Here is a 23,409-nt window from a genome sequence, read left to right as displayed (position 1 = left end):
GAGATTAGATAAACAACATACATAAGCAAATGAATACAGAAATCTGGTGTTGATAAACCCAGACTCCTACTACTGAGATAAGGATGCATACTCAGAAGAAAAAAATCTACTAGGGAAACTAGGAAACAGTTTGATAGTAACTAACAAAATCTTACCCCTATATGCTAAAATAAGCTCAAAATTGATGTACCAACTAAGCAAGTAGGGGGTGAGAATGTTGTAGAGAGAATGCTGTACTGGAAGTAAGACCTGAATTTAAATTCTACCTTAGTACATAATCCTGGGGCTAGTCATTTAACCTCTATTTGCCATAGTTCCCTGGTATATAAACTGGAAATAATAATAATAGCATCTACCTCCCAGTTTTTATGAATATCTAATGAGATAATATCCCCAAGGGCTTTATAAACTTATGAAGTATCATATAGATGATATTGCTGTTATTATACAACTTGGATGTAAAGGGTGACATCATAAGCAAATTAGAATAGCAAGAAATAAAATGCTTTTCAGATATTTGGTAGAGGAATTAACAAAATGACAGGATTTCAGAAAATTAAATGGATAACTTCAAATATATAAAATTGTATTTTTGCACAACTCCACACCAAACCAATATAGCTAAAATTAGCAGGAAACAGCCTGAAAAAAAATCTTTCCAGCAAGTTTCTCTGATAATGGTCTCATTCTGAGATATATGAGAAACTGATTCAAATCTATAAAAATAAAAGCCATTTCCCATTTGATAAATGGCCAAGATGTATGAAAAGTCAATTTCCAAAGAAAGAAATCAAAACTATTAGGAACCATATGAAAATAATCCAAGTCAATAATAACTAGAGAAATGCAGTTTAAAGAAACTCTAGGGTTCTACCTTACACCATCAGATTGGCAAAGATAACCAAAAATGAAAATGATAATTCTTGAAAGAGCTTCGGGAAGACAGGAACTCTTTTACAGTTGATGCAGCTTTGAATTAGTCCAACCACTCTGGAAAGCAATATAGAGCCATGCCTAATAAGTCGCTAAACTGTGCACATCTTTGATCCAGTAATATCATTAGCAGGCCCATACTCCAAGAGATTATAGAAAAAGGAAAAGGACTCATATATACAAAAAAAAAAAAATCTTTATAATTAATAGCTCTTCTTGTAGGGTGCCTATCACTTGGGGAATGGTTAAACAAGTTACAGTTTACGAATATAATAAAATTGTTATAGAGCCATGAAAGTTATAGTTTCAGAGAAATCTGAGAAAACTTTTATAAAAGAAACTAAAGTTTAAATGAACCAGGAAAACGATTTGCATGTTTACAATAAAAATAGCACTTAAAAAAAGATCAACTTTGAAAGGCTTAAGAATTCTCATCAACACAAAGACCAGCCACAATCCCAAAAGACCAAATATAAATTATTCTAGTCACTTTTTTTTTTTTGGAAAGACAATCAAGGTTAAGTGGCTTGGCTAGGGTCACATAAGCTAGTAAGTGTCTGAGCTCAGATTTGAATTTGGATCCTCCTGACTCCAGAGCACAGATCCACTGTGCCGCCTAGCTGCCCTGCTAGCTACTTTCTGGCAAAGAAATTCTGTATTTAAAACACAAAATGAGTTTATATGTTTCTGAATATAGTCATTTCAGGAATTTGATTTGCTTGCAAATGCATTTTTTTTACATTTTGTTAGGGACAGAGGAGATGAGAGGGGAAATAAAACTCATTTTGTTGATTTTTTTAAAAATTATATTTAATTTTTTTTAAAAAATAGAAAAAGATATTAGCAAGCACATGTGTGCTGAGTAAATGAGGTAAGTCAATCATACTACAAATATGAGAACTAACGGATAGGCCAACCTAGGGTTACACTGGCATCCACAAAACAATAAAAGACCATAAAAGATAACCATAAGCATATTGAAGAAATTTTCCATGAAAAATTTAAGGAAGGACATAAAAAAGAATTTTACAAGATGGAAAGGTTCTGGGTTGTCATCTATACCAGTAGAGTTTTGATACCAGTGAATTCAGAGAGCCATTGAACTAAGAAATAGTCATACCATTTACTTTGTTCCAACAGCTTCATAACACTGTCAAAATTAGAATAAGTTTTCTACTTTCCTAACAGATGTGATTACTGTTGAACAAAGAATGATGCAAGGTCATGTCTTGGATCTAATTCCATTTCATCTTTAATGCCATAATTAAAAGTGATCTGGTCAAATAGTCTTTCCTTCAGTTGCTTCTCATAAAATCTCTCTCCTTTGTTATGCTGATAGTATGGTTGTAATTCTTCTAATATGGGTTCACAATTGGCTTAAATAATTGTTGTGACTTTGCATAAATTACTTAATTTTACCAGAAATCAGTTTCTTTCTCTTTAAAATTGAAGATATAAAATTAGGTGATCTCTTACAGTTTCCCAGGAACTTTCCAAACTATGATTGTTCATTTTGCTATGTCAAATCACTGAAGAGTAACAACTGAGTTTTTAAGTACTGAAGTGCATTTTTTGTCTTTATTCTATACCAAAGATTCACAAGTCATTTTTCAAGTTAAGTATGTGTTTTATCGTCAGTGTGATCTTCAGTCAAATACTTTTCCTGACTGGCTAAACGCTTTTAGAAATTTTTCAAAGTAGTTTGTAAAGTAAGCCTTTACTTCAATTGAAGATAACATAATAATTTTGGCTTAAAAAAAAAAAAGTTAATGTAAACAGATATTAAAAGTTACATATATGTCCCTGCTGGCCAGTAAGTAATTTACAACTATAATTAAAATGATATGATATATTGATCTGAAGATGTCTTTTATAGAAATAATTTTGATATGCTTATTTTAACACTAAAAACTATAAACTTTTATTTTTGCCATTTTTGATAGTTATTCTAAATATTCCATTTATATGTATGTGTATTTGTGTAATGTATTGTGTATGTAGATGTGTGTGTGTGTGTGTGTGTGTGTGTGTGTGTATTTATATATATAGAGAGAGATACAGATAGAGATTAAGTCTGAATATCTGCTTTGGACTAAAGGATACTCTAATCAAATTGTGACCTAATCTTAAAAATAAATAAAGGATATAATTTCTGTTCCTAACAACATCTAGTCTAAGGAAGCATTTTAAATGTACTTAGAATTGAAACATAATGATGAAAAGAAATATTGGTCATCTTCTAGGAGAAAAATGACAAAAAAGTTCAGCTTTTCTACCTTAAAAATGACACAAACATACTGCGTATATGTGTACATATACACATATATGTATATATATGGTATGTATCTAGGTATGTAAGTGTATACGTATATGCACACACATATATTTAATTTTTTAAATTTGGTGTTATAAGGAATTTATTGTGATGAGCAATCAATTTTTACTTACAAGTGATTTAGTATAATAATCAATTTCTTTATGTATTAAATCACTATATTAATAAAATTTCTTTATTTCTTTTGATTGATAGAATTGAACTGAATCAACAGAAACTTCATACCCAAGAATTGCTTTCTCAGCTGGAAGCAGCAAAGGAAAAGGTAGTTGAGGTAAGATAATGACTCTTCTGGGAGATACTTCTTTTGTGCTTAATATTTGTGTTATAAAGTTTTACTTGAGCCAAGTTCAAATGAATTATTTGCTTATAATTGCCCATAAAGCTATAAATGCTTATTATAGGAAGGAACTGGAATTGATATGCTATTAAATTTAAATTTATTCCTGAAATATGAATGATAAAATTAAGCATTTTGATTTATCCATGATTCAGAGAACATTGTGAAGAACATTTAGCCCTCCCTATGCATGCCTAAAATTAATTTTTAGTGGCTCTTCAAAATTTTGTTTTATTCCATAACAACAGTGAAAGAACAGAATTTGTGATTTATTAAAATATACTTGTCCATGGTTGTAAAAAGTTTTGAATAAAATGTATTTTGTTTTTTAATATTTAAGACTGGTATGGAATGCTTATCTGAGAGTATGTCAGAATGGTATAAAAATGAAATAGTCAATTTCTGGTTGGTAATTAAGGCTACCTAAAATGCTTTAAGGTATTTTAGTGCTTCTTTTAATGTTCTTACTTTGGAGCAAAGTAAGTCAGAGAAATGTACAGAAAGTAGTAATAGAAATTTAATGACTTTATTTAGAACATCTGTTCTTTTAGAACTTGAATGCTCAAATTTTGATGTAGTAGACATGACATTCATTCTTACTAGTGATATAAATTGTTATTAATTTGTCAAATGTCTTGATTTTTTTTTATTAATAAAATAAGCAGATTTAAGCTCCAAATTCCCTTCCTTATTCTCTTCTATTTGGAAACTAAAATTAAAGAATAAAATCTAGGTATTCTGCTCAATAAGATTTAAGTGATTCATTTAGAAAAAAAAAAGACATTTAATTTTTTAAAATGTAACTATAAGGCAATAGATGCAATACAGGATTAATCCAACTTGGCACAAGATCATTAAGTCAAACCTAAAATCCATCAGATCCAGGAAGTATTGTTAGAATGATTGATCTTCATATTTTATTAATGCTGCTTCAGGCAGCAAGCACTTACTATCATCAGTATATCATTCCTAACCATAAGAGTTAATGTAAAACAACTTAGTAGATTCTTTAAACTGATCAACAATATAATAATCCATGAGTCATTTGAAATATTTCGCCAAATAGCTTTATTGACCTTAAAATATAGTCATTGTGGCTAGTAAGGATTGTTGAAAGACTACATAAAGACTTGACCTCCAAATCCTACCCCTCTGCCCCATATCTTGTAAGGCAGGGAGTTTGCTCTCATTCTTAGTTTGATCAGTATTCATGTAAGAAAAGGTTAAATATTTCAGAAAGAATCTCTAGGATAATATCTTCTGTCTGTTGCATGTAAATAATGGTAAAGTCCTTTTTTCTTTTTAAAAAGATTTAAAAGCACATATGCTAAAGTTGACAAAACAAGAATTAGAAATAATTTTCTTGTCACCTTTCGAATTACACTTATTACCAATTTGCTTTTAATATTAATAACTTGTTTTCTTGGAACATTGCTATGTACAGAAAAAAGAATTTTGCAGCGAGAATGTAAAATCTAATTTAAAAACTGATCTTATTGTATGAAAACTATATTATGTCATCTTTTTGCTTTTTTGCAAATAGTGCAGTGTCCAAATGCAACATCACTCAAACTCACTCCTTTAAGGCTGCTCCATTTTACGTTAGAATGTATTAACAAAAGCCTATGTTTCTATGACATTATTTCTCTAAAACAGAATGAAAAGATAATTATGGAACATCAAGAAAAAACCAACAGACTTCAGAGCCGCCTGAGTCAGGCAGAACAGAGAGCAGCTTCAGCCTCTCAGCAGGTAGAGAAAAAGTTCATTACTGTTAGATGAAAAATTTAGTCTTAGTGGGACAAGAATAAGAAAAAAAAATTGAAAATTCCTAGAGAACAAGTGGGTTTTGTTTACTTTAAGTAAACAAATTAAAGCAATTAAAATTAGGAACCTTAATTTGACATTGAAAACTAACAAACTTAGAGAACTAAAGAATTTTGGAACATCTGAGATTACTTGGCCCAAACACATACTCTTTAATAGATGGTATCAATTGTTTTCAGAAGAGAGAACTGGAATATCTTCTGATCTGAAGATGTGAGACTGTCGCATCTTTATACTTAAGATTAGACAATTTTAAAAAAAATACCAACAGCATGATGTTAATTTTTGTTGTGTTTGTACTTCTTCAAGTAGAAAAAAAAAAGTTGGCCTTGAGAAGGGCAACTTTATTTGTTCCTGGTAAATAAATTCACTTAAATAATCACTAAGATGATAAAATCATGAATAGGAAACCTCAGAGATCATTACATATTAAATAATTTCATCTACATTTCTTTTGCAGTAGATATCTGTGACATTCCCCTGTGATGAATAGAGCCTAGGTTTTTAGGAATTAATTTTAAAACTTTTTATTTGATACTACCATTATCATGAGCTAACTCTCATCTGATATGTATCCTCTCCTTCACAGCTAAACTCTTTGAGACATCTGTCTTCACTTCCTATCCTCTCACTCTTTTCTAAAACTTCCAGTCTGGCTTCTAGACTTATCATTAAATTGAAATTATTCTCTCCAAAGGCATCGCAGATTTCTTAATAGCCAAATCTAATGGTCTCTTCTCAGGCTTCATCTTTCTTGATTTCTTTACAGCATGTGACACCTTTGATAATTTCTCATCTGGGACATTCTTGGCTGTCATGGTTTTTGTGACTTCTTCCTAATTCTCCTATCTGTCCAACTACTCCTTATTCCATTCCTTTGTTCAAGCCATGCTCAGTAAGTCTAGGTCATTAGTTCTAGGAGCCGAAGGCTCCCTCTTCTGACTTCCCTTGATTCTATTTCAGTTTATCATCTCAGCAGCTTTCATAAGTTCAAGTCTTTTCTGAGCCTCCTTCATGCATCAGCAATTGTGGTTTTTACCTTTATAACTTGATATCCTGTAGACATTTCAAAATTAACATGTCCAAAGCAGAACTCCTTATCTTTTCCCTCTTCCAAACTTTCATATCATTATTGAAGGCACATCTTCCTAGCCAACCAGTTTGCAGTTTTGATGTCATACTCATCTTCTCATTCTTACTCACTACACGTGTTCGATTTATTGCCAGAATTTGTTGTTTCTGTCTTCACAGCGTATCGCATGTATGTCTCCTCTGCACTCACACAACCACCACCCTAGCTCAGGTCCCCTTTACTTCTCCCCTGGAGTCTCAAGTATCTCCTCACTCTAATCTATCCTCCACTTAGCTGTCCAGATTATTTTTCTAAAATGTACTTCTCTTTCAGTCACCCCTTTGCTCAGCAAACTCCAGTGGTTCCCTGTAACCGCCAGTATCAATTATGGCGTCCTATTGACACTTAAAGATTTTCTTCATACTTGGTTTCTTCCTTTACCATCTTATCCTTTAAATCCCATCACATAGTCTATGATCCAGCCACACTGGCCTATTTGTGAGTATTATGACTCCATATTCCATCACTTTGCCTTATATCAGTTGTTCTCCATGACTGGAATTTTTGGCCTCTTACATCTCTGACTTTCCCTGATTCCCTTTAAGATCCAACTAAAATTCCACCTTCTGAAAGAGGTCTTTCCTTTTTCCTTTATCTGCTAATGCCTTCTCTTCTCAAATTATAGGAGGTATATGTACTTAATTTTTTACATTGTCCCTGGCATTAGAATGCAAACTTATCAGTGTTAGATTTTTGTTCTTTCTTTTTATCATTTTGGCACTTAACAAATGCTCATTAAAAAATTAATAGCATCGGTGTTGGGTAATTTGTTGCATAAATTCAGTAATTATCAAGATGTGATGGAATAAGGTTTCAAAAATTAAATTACATAATTTCTAATTTGAACTAGTTCATTGAAGATACAAATCTATATCTTAGAAATTGTCAGTAATTTATCTGGGTTCCTTTTCTTGGATCATTTCTTATATGATGTTTTTCCTTGAAGTAGAAGTACATAAAATTTTGTTCTTTGTTATCTTTGTCCCATCATGAAATTTCCTACAACTTAAATGCTCATTTACTTTCATTATGGAGTGGTTTTCAGTAAAGGTTAGTATCTTAGTTACTATCCTAACTTCTTAAATAACTTCCCATTGTTGGAAGCTTTCCAGCAAAGACTGGATGACTACTTATCTAGTATGGTCTAGTGCAGACTCTTTATCTGAGATGGTGTGGCCCATGTGACTGATTCAGTTCTGAGATTTTGTGCATCTAAGGACTATGTTGAAAGAGATAACCTATTTAGCATTGTTATCTTAAATTCTATGGGGAAAAGGATTTACTAGAAAAATCATTGTAATAACTCATGTTTATGTATTTTTTTCCTTTGGAATAACTCTTTTAAGTGTGTGGGAGTACAGAAGTTATTCTCCTAGTTTTACAAATGAAAAAAATATGTTACATTGAAATTAAGTGAATTACCCATAGTCACTGTTGGAATTTCAATTCAAATTCAGGTCTCTTGATTCAAAGTCAAGTGTTCTTTCCATTACCCTACTCTGCCTCTCTACTAACTTATAGAAGTGATCATATTTTATTTCCTGCCCTATGGCAGTACAGTTATTTATGCTATGTCTAAAACTAAAGTTTTCAACATTTTCTTTGTGGAAGTCTTTAATACTATTTTATCAAAGCCTTAGTCTCTAAGAGTAAGTTCTTCTTGCAACTCAACAGCATAAGATTATTAATATTCTTCATAAGGATAAAAAGTTGTTCATCTATATCATCTTTATAATAATATTCTAAATGCTCCCTTGAAAACAACTCAATTAAGTATTTATATTTATATATATATATATATATATATATATATATATAATGTGTTTTTTTCTGAATACTCAATTCTAGTTATTCTATATTAGACATGATATCCTGAATAAAGAACTTACAGTTGATAGATTGAAAGGTTTGAAGGATTGTTTAACAATCTGGAATCTTATTGACAGAGCACATAATCATATTAGCCCTTTCGTTTTTTATATTGTATTTTTTTTTTACTCATATTTAGTTTGTAGTCTAAGCCATGTAGGACATTTGTTGTAGTCTCTTTTCTAAGTACTTCTTGGTATTTACAACCTTCACTATTAAATATCTTCTTACTTTGAAAAGAATTTCTCTAATTTATTAAACATTTCACATTCTAAAACCATAATAAGATCTCCCAACAAAAGAAGACCTTAATAAATATTGATTTTAAATTTTTGATCCATTTTCCTTTCTTTTATTCTGCTAAACTGAAACTTTCCATGGGAAAAAGAACACCTTACTGATTGTTTGTTTTAATTGCAGCTCAGTGTGATTACAGTACAGAGAAGAAAAGCAGCCTCCATGATGGATCTGGAAAAAATTTAAAAATATGCATCGTTCATTCACATCCCTTTAGAGTTGGGAAAGCTGTCAAGAGTAGCTGTGTATTGGAATGGTAAAGCCTGAAGCATATGCTTAGGCTTGTGTCATTGTGCATAAGCAGTTTCCTGTTTGGGGGGATGGGAAAGCCAAACAGTGACATCTTCACAGTAAGTAAAGGAAATAGACTACAAAAATATAGTCCCCTAATGAACTTCAGTGGAGAATAAAGTCATCTAAGAAGAGTTCATTCCCCTCATGAAACTGTATATTTATTTACTTACCTTTTTCCCCCCTCTAAAAAGCTAAAGTGTTTATTATAACCCTAATCATGAAAAAAGGTATTAAGAAAATACTAGAATTTTAATTTTTCTACCTTCAAGAATTTGTGGACTTTCACAACTGATCATAACTTCCAATCAATTTTTTCGTATTTCCTAAATGTCCATTTTCTACAGTGAACTCTTCAAATTGTAATAAATTTTCCTTTTTCGAAAATGATGCTGTCATACATCTTGATATATATATATGTACACACACACACACATACATATATATATATATATATATAATTTTGTTATAATTCTGACTCATTTCCAGTATTTCTAGGACTTGTTGTCTAAGGATTTTTAGGCTTTGTGACTGTTCTCCAAAGGAATAGTGATCAGTTGCGCTCATGTTCTAAAATCAATTAAGCATTTAAATGTGTTATGTTGATATTTTAAATCTTTGAATTTCTTATTCTATTTACTTCTTTGTGATTCTTCTAGGATTCTCTTTTTATCAAAGTACTTCCGGGTTACTATATTTCTGAAAGTTTTATTTGCAAATTGGTAACATTAGAAATTAGACAGTGAGTCACCAGAGTTGATATTGCCGCTATAGTTTTTATAAATTGTAGGATCTAAACAAAATAAGCATTCTGAATTCATCAAATCAATCATTTGGGCCTTATAAATACTCTGAAAATGGATTGGCCTAAAATGTCATAAGGCAAATTAGATTGCTTACTTTATGTAACAGGAAGAACGTGCCTAAACCAACAATGAAACCTGACATCAGCCTAAGTTTTAGATTGGAAGTTTGACTTCTAAATCCAGATATACCATCTTCCTTTTATTCTTAGCTTTTACCTTTCTGATACCTCAGTTTTCCTTGTTAATGAAAAGAATGATATTATTCCCAATATTTTTATTTCTAAAGTACCTTGAAAACAAAAACAAGTATGTATATGCATGTAAATGCATAATAATGTACTCGAGTCCTCTACTATATGATTATTTTGATTTCTGAGAGTGTTTTTTGTGTCCTTAAAGCCAATTATTTTCTATAGTTGTGAATTCAAAGACAATTCAAAGTGAAATGCGTCTTCCCATGGAGGACTTGGGAGTCAGAAAAATCTGACTTTAAACCTGACCTGTCACTTGCTCCAAGATCCATGGACAAAGCTTGTAATTTCTCTGATCCTCAGCTCTGTGGCCCCTTATGTGGATCTAAATCTATGGATGTAAAACTGCTCACTGCTCATGAATAATACTTGCTCCATCTTCTAAAAACATGCACACTCTCTCTCCCCATCCTTCTCTTTCTTCCTCCCTTTCCTTTCCTCTTTTTCTCCTTGACTCCCAAGATTTCCCTTCCTTAAGACTCTGGAATTTCCTCCTGGATTCATTGGCTTCCTATGTGCCTAGAGATGGGAATGGCTTCTCATACCCTTGTTTAACCGTGCTCTCCAAGGGTGGGCCAGAATAATCTGTACATATAAGTACGTGCCTTTTTGGTGATGAAGGTTTGGATCAAGCTTGTGCCAGTACTAACAACTAAATCTTAACTATTAATAGTTACTTTTATTTCCCCAAAGTACATTATTATGTGAAGATTATGTGATATTTCTAAGAAAACCTTTTTTTAATCATAAATTCTGCTTTTTTTTCTCACAATAACATTTATTTTGTGTACTCCTTTCAGAAAGAGGAGACATTGAGGATACTTAACAGGAGAGAGAAAAAGGAAGTAAAAATGAAATGGAGACACACAAATCATTTTATTTATTCATGTTACTTTATTGTGTGTCTCTGAAGGAAGAAAGAAGATATGATTACCTCCTTTTCCTCTATAGATGAATATTCAAATCAGAGTAAGCAACAGACTTAAGGCTGCACAGTCTGTAGGAAACACCTTATTTATCTGTCATCCATCAAACGCTGGCAGCAATTGTACATTCCACAAACATGACACGCCGCCAGGCCAGGAAACAGCGGGAAAACATCTCCTGCCTTTCCCTGTGAAATCGGACCCTGGCGCGCTTTTCTCTCCCCGGCGGCGTTCCTGGGTGAGCCCTTCATTCCCTTGCGGCGCGGGCCGCTAGCGCGAGCGGACCCACCGGGGGGGACCCGGCCAGCCGGGCGTCCTGGCCAGCGGCGTCCGCCTCATCCGCCTGTTCCCCCGTTTTAAAAGACTAAGTCAGAGATGCCCCCGGCCCCGCCCCGCCCCCGCAGGCCCGTGGGATGGGGACGCCTGGGCCGGGGAGCTCTCGGGGGGCCGGCTCCTGGCTCCGGGCCGCGCCTGGCGAGTGGAAGGCGCCCGAAGAGCTGCTTCACGCTGGGAAGCCCAGCCCGGGGCCTAGAAAGCCCTTCCCCGCACCTGCCCCCACAGAACTCTTCTGGGAGCGCTTCCAGCCCGCGGGCCTCCAGGAAGCAAGAGCGGGAGAGGTCCCCCCGAAAGGAGCGCCCGCGGGCCGCGAGTGGGGCCGGCGGATAACCCCGCGAGGTGCTTCGTGAAGCGGGAAGGCGTCCGCCCTCCGCGGGGGAAGGAGACCCCTGCGAGGAAACCGCGCCCGGCCGGCCTCGGCCCAGACGGGAGGGGGAAGCTGGCGCGGAAGAGGGAGGGTTCGGAAGCCTGCTCCGGCCACCGGGCCGCCCCTCCGGCCCGTCAGGCGCCTGACCGCGGGCGCGCCGGGCCTTGCTAACCCCGTCTGTGAAAGTCCGTCCGTCCGCGAACGTCCTGGCCCAGCGTCCTGGACGCCGGCTCAGCCTCAGAGAGCAGCGCAGACGACGTGGGAGAAGGCGCGCTGTCCGGCCGCTGTCCGGCCCCAAGGACTTCCCGGGCCCTGCAACCGAACCTCCCCCCGTCACGGCCGGAGTGTGAGCTCCTTGCGAGTAGGAACCGTCTGTCTTTCTGTGGTGTCCTCCATGCTTGATAGAGGACCAATACTAAGCACCCATAAATGCTTTTTTATTCATTCAGTTGAAAAATGGAGCTTCTAGTGCCCTCCCTATCCACCTCCCAGAATTATTTCAGTGAACTCATGGGATTAGGTGTGTGAAAGTGCTTTGGACACTATTATTACTTGTAACAATAATAAACAATACGCAGTATTTCATAGCCAATACTTGGTCATACCCTGACCATCAGCACCATTGTGGTCATTTCGCGAATAGACAGCCTACCATGGTGTGTAGCTACAACTTCAACATTTTACCCGAATTAACTACTTACAAAGGGACGTGTTGCAGAAAGAAATTAATAACATTTTGACATTATTGCTGTAAATGAAAACAAAAGAGAAAAAAGTTGTAGCAAAATGAAAGGGTGGCTCACCATGTCATCTTGGAGAGAGGCGTGTGGTGAATTTAGCCTTGTCATTTCCAAAGGCAACAGGAAAGGTCATTTCATGGCACATTTCATCATCCCATATCGCACTGATCATGAAAGTTATTGGTAAAAATTATTGGCGCTTACACATCTTACACCTGCAGAGAATGAAGAAGTAAAGAAATTCTTCCAAGAACTTGATAAGATGCTCCAAATTAAATAAAAATATTTTGATATCTGCTGACTGACTGCAATTGTTATAGTATGTGTAGGTAGTAAGAAATATAATGAAAAACATAGTATATATAGCATAGCCAAAAGACTGTAGAATATACAGAAACCTCATGTTGACATATCACTGACATTCTCTTTTAAAAAAGGAATGGAAGTAAGATATGATGAGCTCTTAACAACATGACAAAAAATTAAATTGATTATCTTTTAATAATCATACTACTTATGTAGTATAATAATAGTGAATTGTCTGCGTTTGATTAAGCCATCAGTGTTAGAGGAAAGATCAAAATACAAAATCAGGATGAAAATGAGAAAATATTCATGTGCAATAGAAAGAATTATCCTATTTTATTCAGATTTTTATGCTGACAACTATACAGGTGGAAGAAAGGATATAGTTAGAGAATATATTGCTTCATGATTTGTTCTGTTTAAGGAAGGGAGGGAGAGATTAGAATTTAGTCTAACCTGTGATTTCAGTCATATACAGAGCTCATGGTTGAGTAAATCCTTTCCGCCAATGCAGATCATCAATTCTTCCACAACTTATAAGAAAGTCGCCTGGGACACTGAGAAGTTAAGTGACTTATCCTGGATCTCAGAGTGTAACACTCATTTTCTAACTCCAGGACCACTCTTAAAACTGCTTTACTAAGCTGTCTCTCAAATGTTTAATCAATGTGAACATTTTTTAATAAAATGTTTTTAATTGATATTTTCTGTTCCCTATATTACCATAGTTATCCCAAATATTCCTTTTCCTATCCCTCCCTGAGAGCTGAACTATATGAAATTAAAATTTTTAAAGAGAAAAAATTAAATTAGCACAACTGACAATACATTGAAAAAATTCAAAAACATGTGCAATGGAATGAATGTGAACCTTCTTCCTACATAAAGTAGGTTGGAAGTGTCTTCTTATATATCTTTATTCAAATCCTGTTTGATCTTTATTATTTTGTGACATTACTTTTGATTTTATGATGTTTAGTTGCTCTTTCCATTTATATTTTGTAGCTGCTAAGTTTAATGTTTTCTTGGCTCAACTTCACTTAGCACCAGTTCACATAGCTCTTTCCATGCTTTTCTGTATTTTTCACACGCATCATTTTCCTACAGCACACTGATATTCCATTATATTAATGTACCATAATTTATTTAGCCATTTCCCAATTGGTGGATATTTGTTTTGTTTCCAATTCTTAGCTAGCACAAAAAGTGCTAGTATATATAGGAATTTTGTTCTTGTCAATGGATCCTTTTTGAGAATGAATCCAGTAATGGAATCTCCAGCTCAAATAGTATTATATAAACATTTTAGTCACTTTATTTGCATTGTTCCAAATTGCTTTCCAAAAGGATTGTGCCATTTTACAACTCCACCAACAATATATTTCTATGCTTTTCCTTCCACAAACTCCTCCATTTTGTTGGTAGTTCCTGTTCCCCCCCCCTTTAAAAAAAAATTGCTGGTATGAAATGAAACCTCAGGGTTGTTTTGATTTTCATTTGTTTTATTATTAGTAACTTTGAGCATTTTTTATGTGGTTATGAACACTGCAGTTCTTTTCAGAACCCTTTCTCATATCTTTTCTCATACCATATTCATATCCTTTGAATATTTACATATTGAGGAAGATACATAGGTAAATAGATGGATGGATAAAGAGATGTCCGGCATACAGGGCAAAATATATCTTCTACCCATACCTGAGAGAAGAATCTGATATTTCTCTTTAAGTTTTTTAATATAATCTTTAAAAGTAAGGTCATTTATCCATTTAGAATATATTGTGAATGTGGTGTAAGGTGTTAGTCTAAACCTAATTTCTGCCAGATTTGATTTCCAATTTTCCCAGTAGTTTTTATCAAATAGGACATTTTTTCTTGGTAATATATGTTTTCTGTCTTATCAAACACTGAATTTTGATATAAAAGCATATTTTAAAATCTTATGGAGGATGGTCACCAATCAACAAACATTTGTTTAGTATCTACTTTGGGCCAAGGTAGGTCCTAAGAATACAAAAACAAAAATGAAACAGTATTGCCTCATCAAACAGAAAAGTAATGAAGATAAAAATTGGTTTAAAGAAAGTTTGGTGAAAACCTCGTTAAGTGAAGAAATCCTCCAAGTGAAGTAATCCAAAGGGCATTTGAAGATGAAAATTGGAGGACCCTAAAAAGAAAAGAAGAAAAAAGCTGCAGAGACTTACAACAAACTTTTTTTGGCTACCAAGGAGAAAGAGCCACAGCATTTAGACTTCAACATCCAAGTTATCTAGAATATGTACAATTGTTGCTAAAGAAAACAAAGACATGAAGAGAATCTGGATTAGACCAAACGTTTATAAAAGATTTGTTCTAGAAGCAATATAATTATAAAGGTATTGAGAAATTCTTTCACAAGCCATCTAAAAGGGAAATAGTAAAGGTGTAGAAGGAAACTGCATATCTTATAAGGCAACCAAGAGAACATCAGCATCTACCAATCAACATGCCTCCTTTTTGAACCAAACATTTTTCAGGAGAATCATCTTTTCCTATATTGAATCTATAATCAAGGTAGTAGGGAAGATGGGCTTTCATAGAACAAAATGCCTTAAAAGTGTTCTTCCAACAAAGTATTCCTTGCATAAATCAAATTTTTTTTTCAAGATTTCCTTATATGCAACAGAGAAAACTTTGTTTGACCCTCTCACCATAAATATCAGGCAAGGGACAAAACATGCTTGCCAAAATTATTCACAATAGTGGATGAGAGCCAGCACAGATTCCAGATTAAAAAAGAATTCCCTGTGGATGATCAGGTCCTCCAGTTATTTCTGCTCAAGGATAGCATAGTACTGGTTGCATCAAACCCCAGAATATTGGAGAGCTTCTTGGAAGACATCTTTAGCCACTTAGAAGAGCATGGCCCAATCACCCTCACAGGACAAAAATGCACATAAAAATAAATTATGTCTGTTCTTTAAATGATGATATGAAAATAGATGAGCAACCTGAGAAACTCATCCATCACTATAAACTCTAGGACAGGTAGTATGAAAGTAAAGATGAATTGGACCCAGAATTGAGTGGTCGGAATTGCTTTCAGGAAATGACAAAGCCCCATTTATGATCCTCCCCCCAATTCGTCATAAAACAAAAGCCCATGTTTTTAATACAAATATTCTACCATAATAATGTGATGATGAATCTTGGAACAATGCAGTCTCCAAATAATTGAAAATGAGCAATAGCCATCCAGTGGCTATTGGAGATTTCCATGATGGATATGAGTGACCTGCACCTTATAACAAATACAGAATTTCAAAGAAGAACCAGTATAAAGAATTATCATTAGGGAAATAAATAAGAAGAAATGGGCTAGTCAATCAAAAATGAAATGTCTACAGTCTTAATATACCTCTGAATATATCGAATATATCAGGATGTCACTAATTGTGATTTTCTCTACAGCAAACTTGTAAGATGAAAAGTCCCACAGGATGGGCAAACGTTGATGGGTTAGCCTTTGCCTTATTGATGAAAATCAAATATATGAGATCACAAATACATTTGAATACTAATTGGCGGCATAGAAAAATCTTATTTCCCTCAGAATTGTTATTGTGATTTAATGATATTTGTAAACATCTTTTTAAAAGCATAAAAATGTTTTCAAATGCAGCAAATAATTATTGATGATTAAAATTTTCTAACGCAGTATCAGATATGAAAAGAGAACACTTATTAACATCTATTTTCCATTTTGCCCACTATATCTGTTAATGTCTTATCTTTTCATATACAGAATCTAATTGGTCCCGTTATTAAAATATACAAGAGGCATAAAATAAGAATATAGTGATTCTTAACTTAATCAAAGACTTGTAACTATTCTTATGAAAAGAATAAACATCTAACCAAATGTTTTCAATTTTTCTACCTGGCATTATATTCACAATCACTAATAAGAAACTTAAGACTATTTTTTGGATGCATCATTATTTTCACTTAATATATCTGGTTGGATACTAGATATTAAAAATATTTTTGCCATATTTAAATCTGCCCTTCTCCATTTCTACAACTATGAATTTAGATCAATTTGTGATACCTTTTTGCTTGAATTGTTTCAAATACCCTTCCCTATCAAATCCTATCTCTAATACTTCTCGCAATTTTTAATACTACTGTTTCTCAGAATACTAAACTCATTTATTCAACCCAAATCTCATCCCATTCCTCCCATAAAGCCTTCTTAAATTCTCTGAAATAATTGTGAATTAATTGTGTATGGATCTATTCCTTTGTTTTGCTATAAATATTCATTGGCTCAAAGTTATCCCTTGATTTAAATGCCTCATTTATTTATGTACATGTTCAGTGTTGATGTCATGCTTTGTGTATCCTTCGTTTCCATCGTCGGTGTTTGTCTTAGATTATTGCCTCTCAGAGGACTAGGGCATACATACTTAGCTTTAGCTGTTCACAGATGGGTATTTAATAAATATCTTCAGATTGTAATGAGTCTGACATTGTAGTGAAATTGTATCCAGGGAGTGCCTGGATAGGATTTTTCCTGTATAAACCATTCTCCATCAGATTTGGGAGATTCAGATTTGGAAATAGTTCCCACATGGAATCAGGATGACAACTGGTGGTGGATACAAAAATAGCTGCATCGAGAATTCTTGAAAACTTCTGAATTAGCATATGTGACTAAGAGCGAAAATATGAAGTAATAACTAGTACTATTAAGAAGAAACTGGGGCATCCTGGACATTTTACTTTCTCTCTCTATGCAGTTTATCAGGACAACCTGGATAACACCACCACACTCCCTAAAGCAGTATAAAACAATTAGATAAATGCTTTGAACTACTTAGAAGGAATAACATTTTCTGTATGTATAAATAATTGATATTTACTCATTTATTCCCTTTTCTAGAAGATTAATAGATGAATGGGAAGGGGACACCACTGACTCCAAGCAGATTTAATCATTATATTATGGACATAGATTCATTGCCTTTGAAGTTCTGTAATATTGGTCTGAAGCCTTCCCTGTAGAACTCGCCACTGCCCCCTCTGCCCCATTCTCTAAGCAAGGATGATGAGAATAGGTAAGGTTCCATGAAGACAAAGGCCATCCAGTAATGGGCATAAGGAACAAATATCAGTAGCGGGTGATTCCCCGCTGTGGGGGTACTTGACATGAACAGTGGAAGGTTCTTTCCTCGAGGCATATATCTGGGACGTATCAAAGCGACGCCTAAGATTTTTCAAGCTTTCTGTTTCTTTAATGTGAGGACAAAAGTTACTTATTGCCACAAGAAGCAGTTCCAGGAATTGTGAAGTCCTGGTCAAGAAACTGCAGACCTTAGAAGCAGAAATTATTTGTTACTGAAGGTAGGAACCTCAGAAAGGAGACAGATTTGAAAAGTACGGCTTGTTAAGAAAATGGTATCTTACTAAGATTTGGACTTGGGGGCTGAGGTTCAAGAAATAGGAATGATGGATTCTTGACCAGAGATGGGCTATATCGGATGAGATCTTGGGGGGAGGGAGGTGGGATTCCAGGAGGAATTTTAAATTAACAAGGGAGAAGACCACTGATTTTCAAAAAGTAACATCCATCAGTAAAGGCAGCAAAAGACCCCATGGCCTCAGGCACCCTACACAGATGCACCAAGTGTGAGAACACTAGGATGAACCAGGGAGCTTAATGCAGAAAGGAACAGTTGTCTCTGGGACCTGGGAGGTGGGACAGAAGTGGTAATGGGAAGGCAGACTCCATTCCACAATATAAAACTGCGTGAATTTGTGGGTTATTATAGAGAGATGGAAAAGAAAGAGCAGGACAGACCAAGCCGGGGCTATGGACAGGAGAGAGAAAAAGCAGAGTCCCTCCTGGGAGGAGTCTGCCTGTAATGAGGGAGGGAGCACATACAAAAATCACTTCCATGCGAATGGAAAGACCAGAAGGCCTAGGAGGTCCCCAGCCAGGCTAGTGACCAGGCCCAAAGTCCTAGGACTGACCCGTACTGAAGGGCCCGGCAAATGGTAAGGACTAAAGCTTCGAGGGGACAGGGGGAGAGCTTGTGGGAAAGTCTCCCTGTAATGTATGTAGCTGGAGGAAAGCTCCCGGTTCATCAAAAGCGAGCAGTTGGTCTTCCTGCCCAGCCATGCCGGGGGATAGGAAGGGCCATAGCCCAGGAGGGCCTGGGGGAGGGCGGGAGAAGGCAAGGGGTCTGTGTCTGTGCGGGTGCACACATCTATGTCAGACGCCGTCGAGCACATGGACAAACCAGAGGGGAGAAGCAGGATGGATAAACTGAGGAACAATGGAAGACAGGGGTGGGGGGAAATGTTGTCTGCCCCCCTACTTGCCGCCCGGTGAAAGGAGAAAGGCCAAGTGAGGAGCAGGGGAGGGGGCAGAGGAGGGGTCGCAGAATGCTCAGGACCCCCGCTCTCTGAGGGACTTTCACTATACACAGGGCACTTCCACAAGGCACGTGCAATGCTGGAAGTTCCAAGTCAGGAATACTTGAGTTCCAGCCCCAATTCTGATTCCGGTGAGATGATGGTCTAGTTATTTGCCCATTTCAGCTGCATCTTCCTCATCTATAAAATAGATATATTAATCTCCCTACTAGTTGGTAGCATCATTGTAAAAAAAAAAAAAAAAAAAAAAAAAACTTGTAAACCTAGGTATCTTAATGATGAATTGATTTTAGATATATGAAAGCAAAGTGTTATTTCGGATTTGATTCTCACCACAAGGAACTGTATACTGAAGCAGAAACTTTGGCAATCTTAAGAAGAAATGACTACTCCACCTTAAAAATTCTAAATGGAAAAGAGATGTAGTCCGACATGGACTTTGAATCTAGAGAATGGGAGTCGAGAAAAATAGTTGGAATTCACTGAAATTCTTCAAGAGAATTTGGACCAAGAAAAGTGGAAAAGTCGTAAGAATGGAATTCAGACAACACAATTCTGATGGGGGAAAAAAAGTATATAAAAAGGTTGGTGGGAATTCAGCAGGAACTTCGCAGCCAACTAGTTTTTGTTAAGAGTAGTTCAAAGTGCTGGATTCAGAGGTGCCTTTAGTTAAGGAACCAAAGTTCTGATACATACTGGCTATAGGGCTCTGAGCAAGTCATTTAAGTGTTTAGTGCCACGGCAACCAATAATACTATAAATTGCAGACTGGAATAGAGTTTTCCTCTAAGTCAATGAACTCACGAGTCCAGAACATTTGCCAAAGTTTTGGAAGCAAAGTTGTTTAGTACTGAAACTGATACAAAAAAATACGTGAGAATGGTCTTAGGAACAGTAAAGACTAACAAGTGAAGCTGGCAATGAATGAAGAAAGAGAGGGTTTGGGTTTGGATTTTTTAATATAAATTTATTTAGTTGGAGGGGAAGAATATAAAAAATATTGAAAGCTCTGGGGGAAATGAGGCATAAAGAGCAGACCTACATTCCTTTGCTTCTCAGGAAGAATGATCTTTGGACTAGGAATGGTGTAAGGAGTGTAGAGACAGTAACAGAGTAACTGGACGCCCTCCATGCCAAAAGCTCGAACTACTAAGAATTGCTAAATGATCTTTGAAAACCCATGGGGGATAGATCCGTCTATAGTGGGACAAGTGATGAGCTTCCCGATTTTCACTAATCGGAATCTTGTTATCTAGAGGATTGCTTGCGTTTGACTCAGAAAATGGATCACTAACAGATTGCCTTCAGAATATTTATATATATTTTATATATATAATATTTATAAGTGAGAGGAAGGGATCCAAGAGCTGGCCCGGGTTTCATAAAGGTCCACCTCCTTTTTTTTGACTGATGCAGAATCCGTAGATCTAACTGGATTTCAGCGCCTGACACATTTTCATTGTATCTTTGTGAGTGATAGCCCTCGGTGGGCTAGAAGATAGCAGAGAGAGAGCTGGTTTTGCATGACCAAGCCCTATAATTAATAATTATAATTATTATAATAATTGCTGATAATTAATGGGTCTTTAAACAGGGGGCAAAGTCTGTAGTGGAGAACCTTAAGAAGGTACCCTTGGGTCTCCAGTTTTCTGCCTAAGAAGAAAGTACCCAATACTTTTATCAGATTTTCAGATGAGGAGGGATAGCTGATACACTGAAGGAGGATTAAGATCTGAAATTATCTCAAGAGGTAAGAACGGTCTGAGCAAATCTAGAACAACCTGGGCAACTTATAAACTTCAAAATTTCCTAGGAACAAGGAGGGAGGCTGAGGGCCAGTGTAAGTATGAGCTAACAGGGCAGCCTGGCACCCTACAGCCGGCCCACCCCCCAAAGCTAATGCTGAGACACGGATTGTTCAGATACATGGCGAATGCTCCTTGACCATGATGCAGTGACAAAAAAAAGCGCTTCCAGAGCAGGGAGACCATGTCCTGGGAAGGACTGACCCATGAGCCGATGGTACTGGCTTCCTAGGCCCAGTACCCAAAGACAGTGTGGAAGCTTAAGGTACAGACCCAACAGCCCAGACCAGCTGAAGCAGGGAAGTCGGCCCGGGAAGAACAGAGCGCCAGACCAGAGTCCCAAGGAGGGACGTCGAGGAGCCAAATAAACCGTCCCAGCCTTAGCCATACCCATGTCGTAAGTGGTTAAATGACGGTGGGACCCTTCAGAGGCACAGGACGGCTTCCTTCCAGATGCAAGACTGGCTCCTCAAGGGATGATTTAACTGGGGGACAGAAACTAAAAACAGTGTATCAAAGTCACAGAAAACAATTTAATTCAACATAATGAAAAATACACTAACAAGTGTAAGGATTGAGAAGCAGAATGGGCTGCCTTAGGATACCCTCCGCAATTATTAAGAGATGTTACAGAAAAGGGATCCCTCACAGGATGTACTTTGTGCTCTGAGATTAGTCAATTTAATTCTGTATCTTAATATATTTTCTAAAGTTCACAGGCACAACAGCACATTCTGTTCCATGCAAACCAGAATTCTAGCACCATTAACTAGTTCTATGCTTTGTTTCCATTTTTAAGTGTTCCTTTATTTATATATTTCATTTTCAAAGATTATCAATAGCTGATTTACCAGATGGCCTTTTTTTGTTTTATTCTTCTTAGAAACTGGAGTCATATTTTTAACCTCCCTCCATTTATAGCCCTATAACTCTCCATGATTTCATCATCTTACATAAAAATTTTTCAAGTGTTTTATTTGGTCTCCTAAGATTGGTTTTCACTCTTTTCCTGACCAAAGTAATCTCTGTTCTACCTTCAAACTGGAACCTTTAATGTAATGTTTCCAGCATCAAAGGAAAATGTTAAAGATTTCAACCTTGAAGTTAATAGTGATAAGATGTCTATAGAAGGCTTAAGGCTTAGAGGTGGGATCGAGCCAATTTTCCAAGTGACTTAGAGCAAAAAGTGACAGCAATTCTCTGGAGCTCCATTCTCCATCTTATGCAAAATTAACCATGACAATCCCTTCCTCTTGCTCACAGGCACTTCATTTCTCTAGGGAAGTTATGGTGCTTCAACTTTCAAAGCCTTGTGGGAAGATTCCTAGCTATGTCTCCCAGGAGCCCTACAGGGAGATAGAAAATTTGAAGAAACCAGCCACTAATGGGGCAAGGAAAAAATGATTTCCCCCCCCCCCCCCCAATGAATCATCTCGGGTTTGAAGAAAGAAACTGAAAGCAAACTAGTTTGTGCCATTTTTATAGTAACTGCAAACAAAATTAGAAAACAGACCAGTGTACTGGAAAGTCAACTGAAGTAGGAATCAAGAAGGCTGGATTCTATTACTAATTATTTTAAAAGAAAGTCATTTTACCTTTCTGTCTTTAATTTCTTCATCTGTAAAATGATGTTGGACAAAATTCTCTTTTAAGGACTGTTTCCACTCTTCTGATATTCTATTACTAGGTTATTTTTAGCTTAGCACAGTTCTTAGTTGTGAGACTAGATGTGTGGGAGGAATTTTGCTGCTCTCACAACAAAAGACAGAGAATGGATATGTTTTTATTGCAGATCCATCTCGTGTGCTATGGTCGACAAAGTACTATGGCGGAGAAGAAGCCCCCTGGCCCAGGAGTCCTAAGGTTGAATCTTAGTCCTAGCTCTTCCAGGAATTAATTAATATTAATTATAATTATAATTAATATAATTATACTATTATAAAACAGATAAGGCATTAATAAATTAATTAATAATTCCAGGAAATAATTAATTTTCAGCAAGTGTCACCATTCAGAGGAAAGCCACCGATTCACAACAGCAGTCCAATGAATGGCCAAAATCTCCTTGCGGTTTTTGCCCCGTGTCAGAATCCAGCAAAATCATTTTCAGGTTCCTGTTCTGACTCAGAAACCCGGAAGCCTCAACAACTCCAAACGAAAGGATACAAGGTAAATCTCGGTCCTTGTTCTGAGACAAGAGCCAGAAATTCCGGCTGTGGAAGGTATTACCCAACTATGATAATAAGAAAATTCCCTGAAATATTTCAAGCATTTATTTCCATATCTTACCCAATTTTACTTGGGAGATAGATAGTCATTGTGCCGATTATTAAAGGCCACAGACAATGTAATTCTGATTCAAGGTTGCTAAGCAATAAACCCCCATCAAGATACAACAAAGGCAAATTTCCAAGTGGAACACTTCAAA

General features: G+C 36.1%; 1 protein-coding gene across 3 annotated transcripts in view; it reads left to right on the top strand.

Moving 5' to 3' along the window:
- SCLT1 (sodium channel and clathrin linker 1) overlaps nt 1-9,411 on the top strand; it is a 180,681-nt gene extending 171,270 nt beyond the window's left edge. For all 3 annotated transcript variants that reach the window (XM_031944089.1, XM_031944091.1, XM_031944094.1), the window contains 3 exons: nt 3,464-3,542; nt 5,265-5,360; nt 8,857-9,411. In XM_031944089.1, coding sequence (XP_031799949.1) covers nt 3,464-3,542; nt 5,265-5,360; nt 8,857-8,919 — 238 coding nt within the window. In that variant the 3' untranslated portion in view covers nt 8,920-9,411. The remainder of the gene's footprint in view (nt 1-3,463; nt 3,543-5,264; nt 5,361-8,856) is intronic.
- Nucleotides 9,412-23,409: the final 13,998 nt, after the last annotated feature.

The sequence above is a fragment of the Sarcophilus harrisii genome, chromosome 6 (genome assembly GCF_902635505.1).
Source record: "Sarcophilus harrisii chromosome 6, mSarHar1.11, whole genome shotgun sequence".
Classification (NCBI taxonomy): Eukaryota; Metazoa; Chordata; class Mammalia; order Dasyuromorphia; family Dasyuridae; genus Sarcophilus; species Sarcophilus harrisii.
This window is presented reverse-complemented; position numbering and strand designations above follow the sequence as displayed.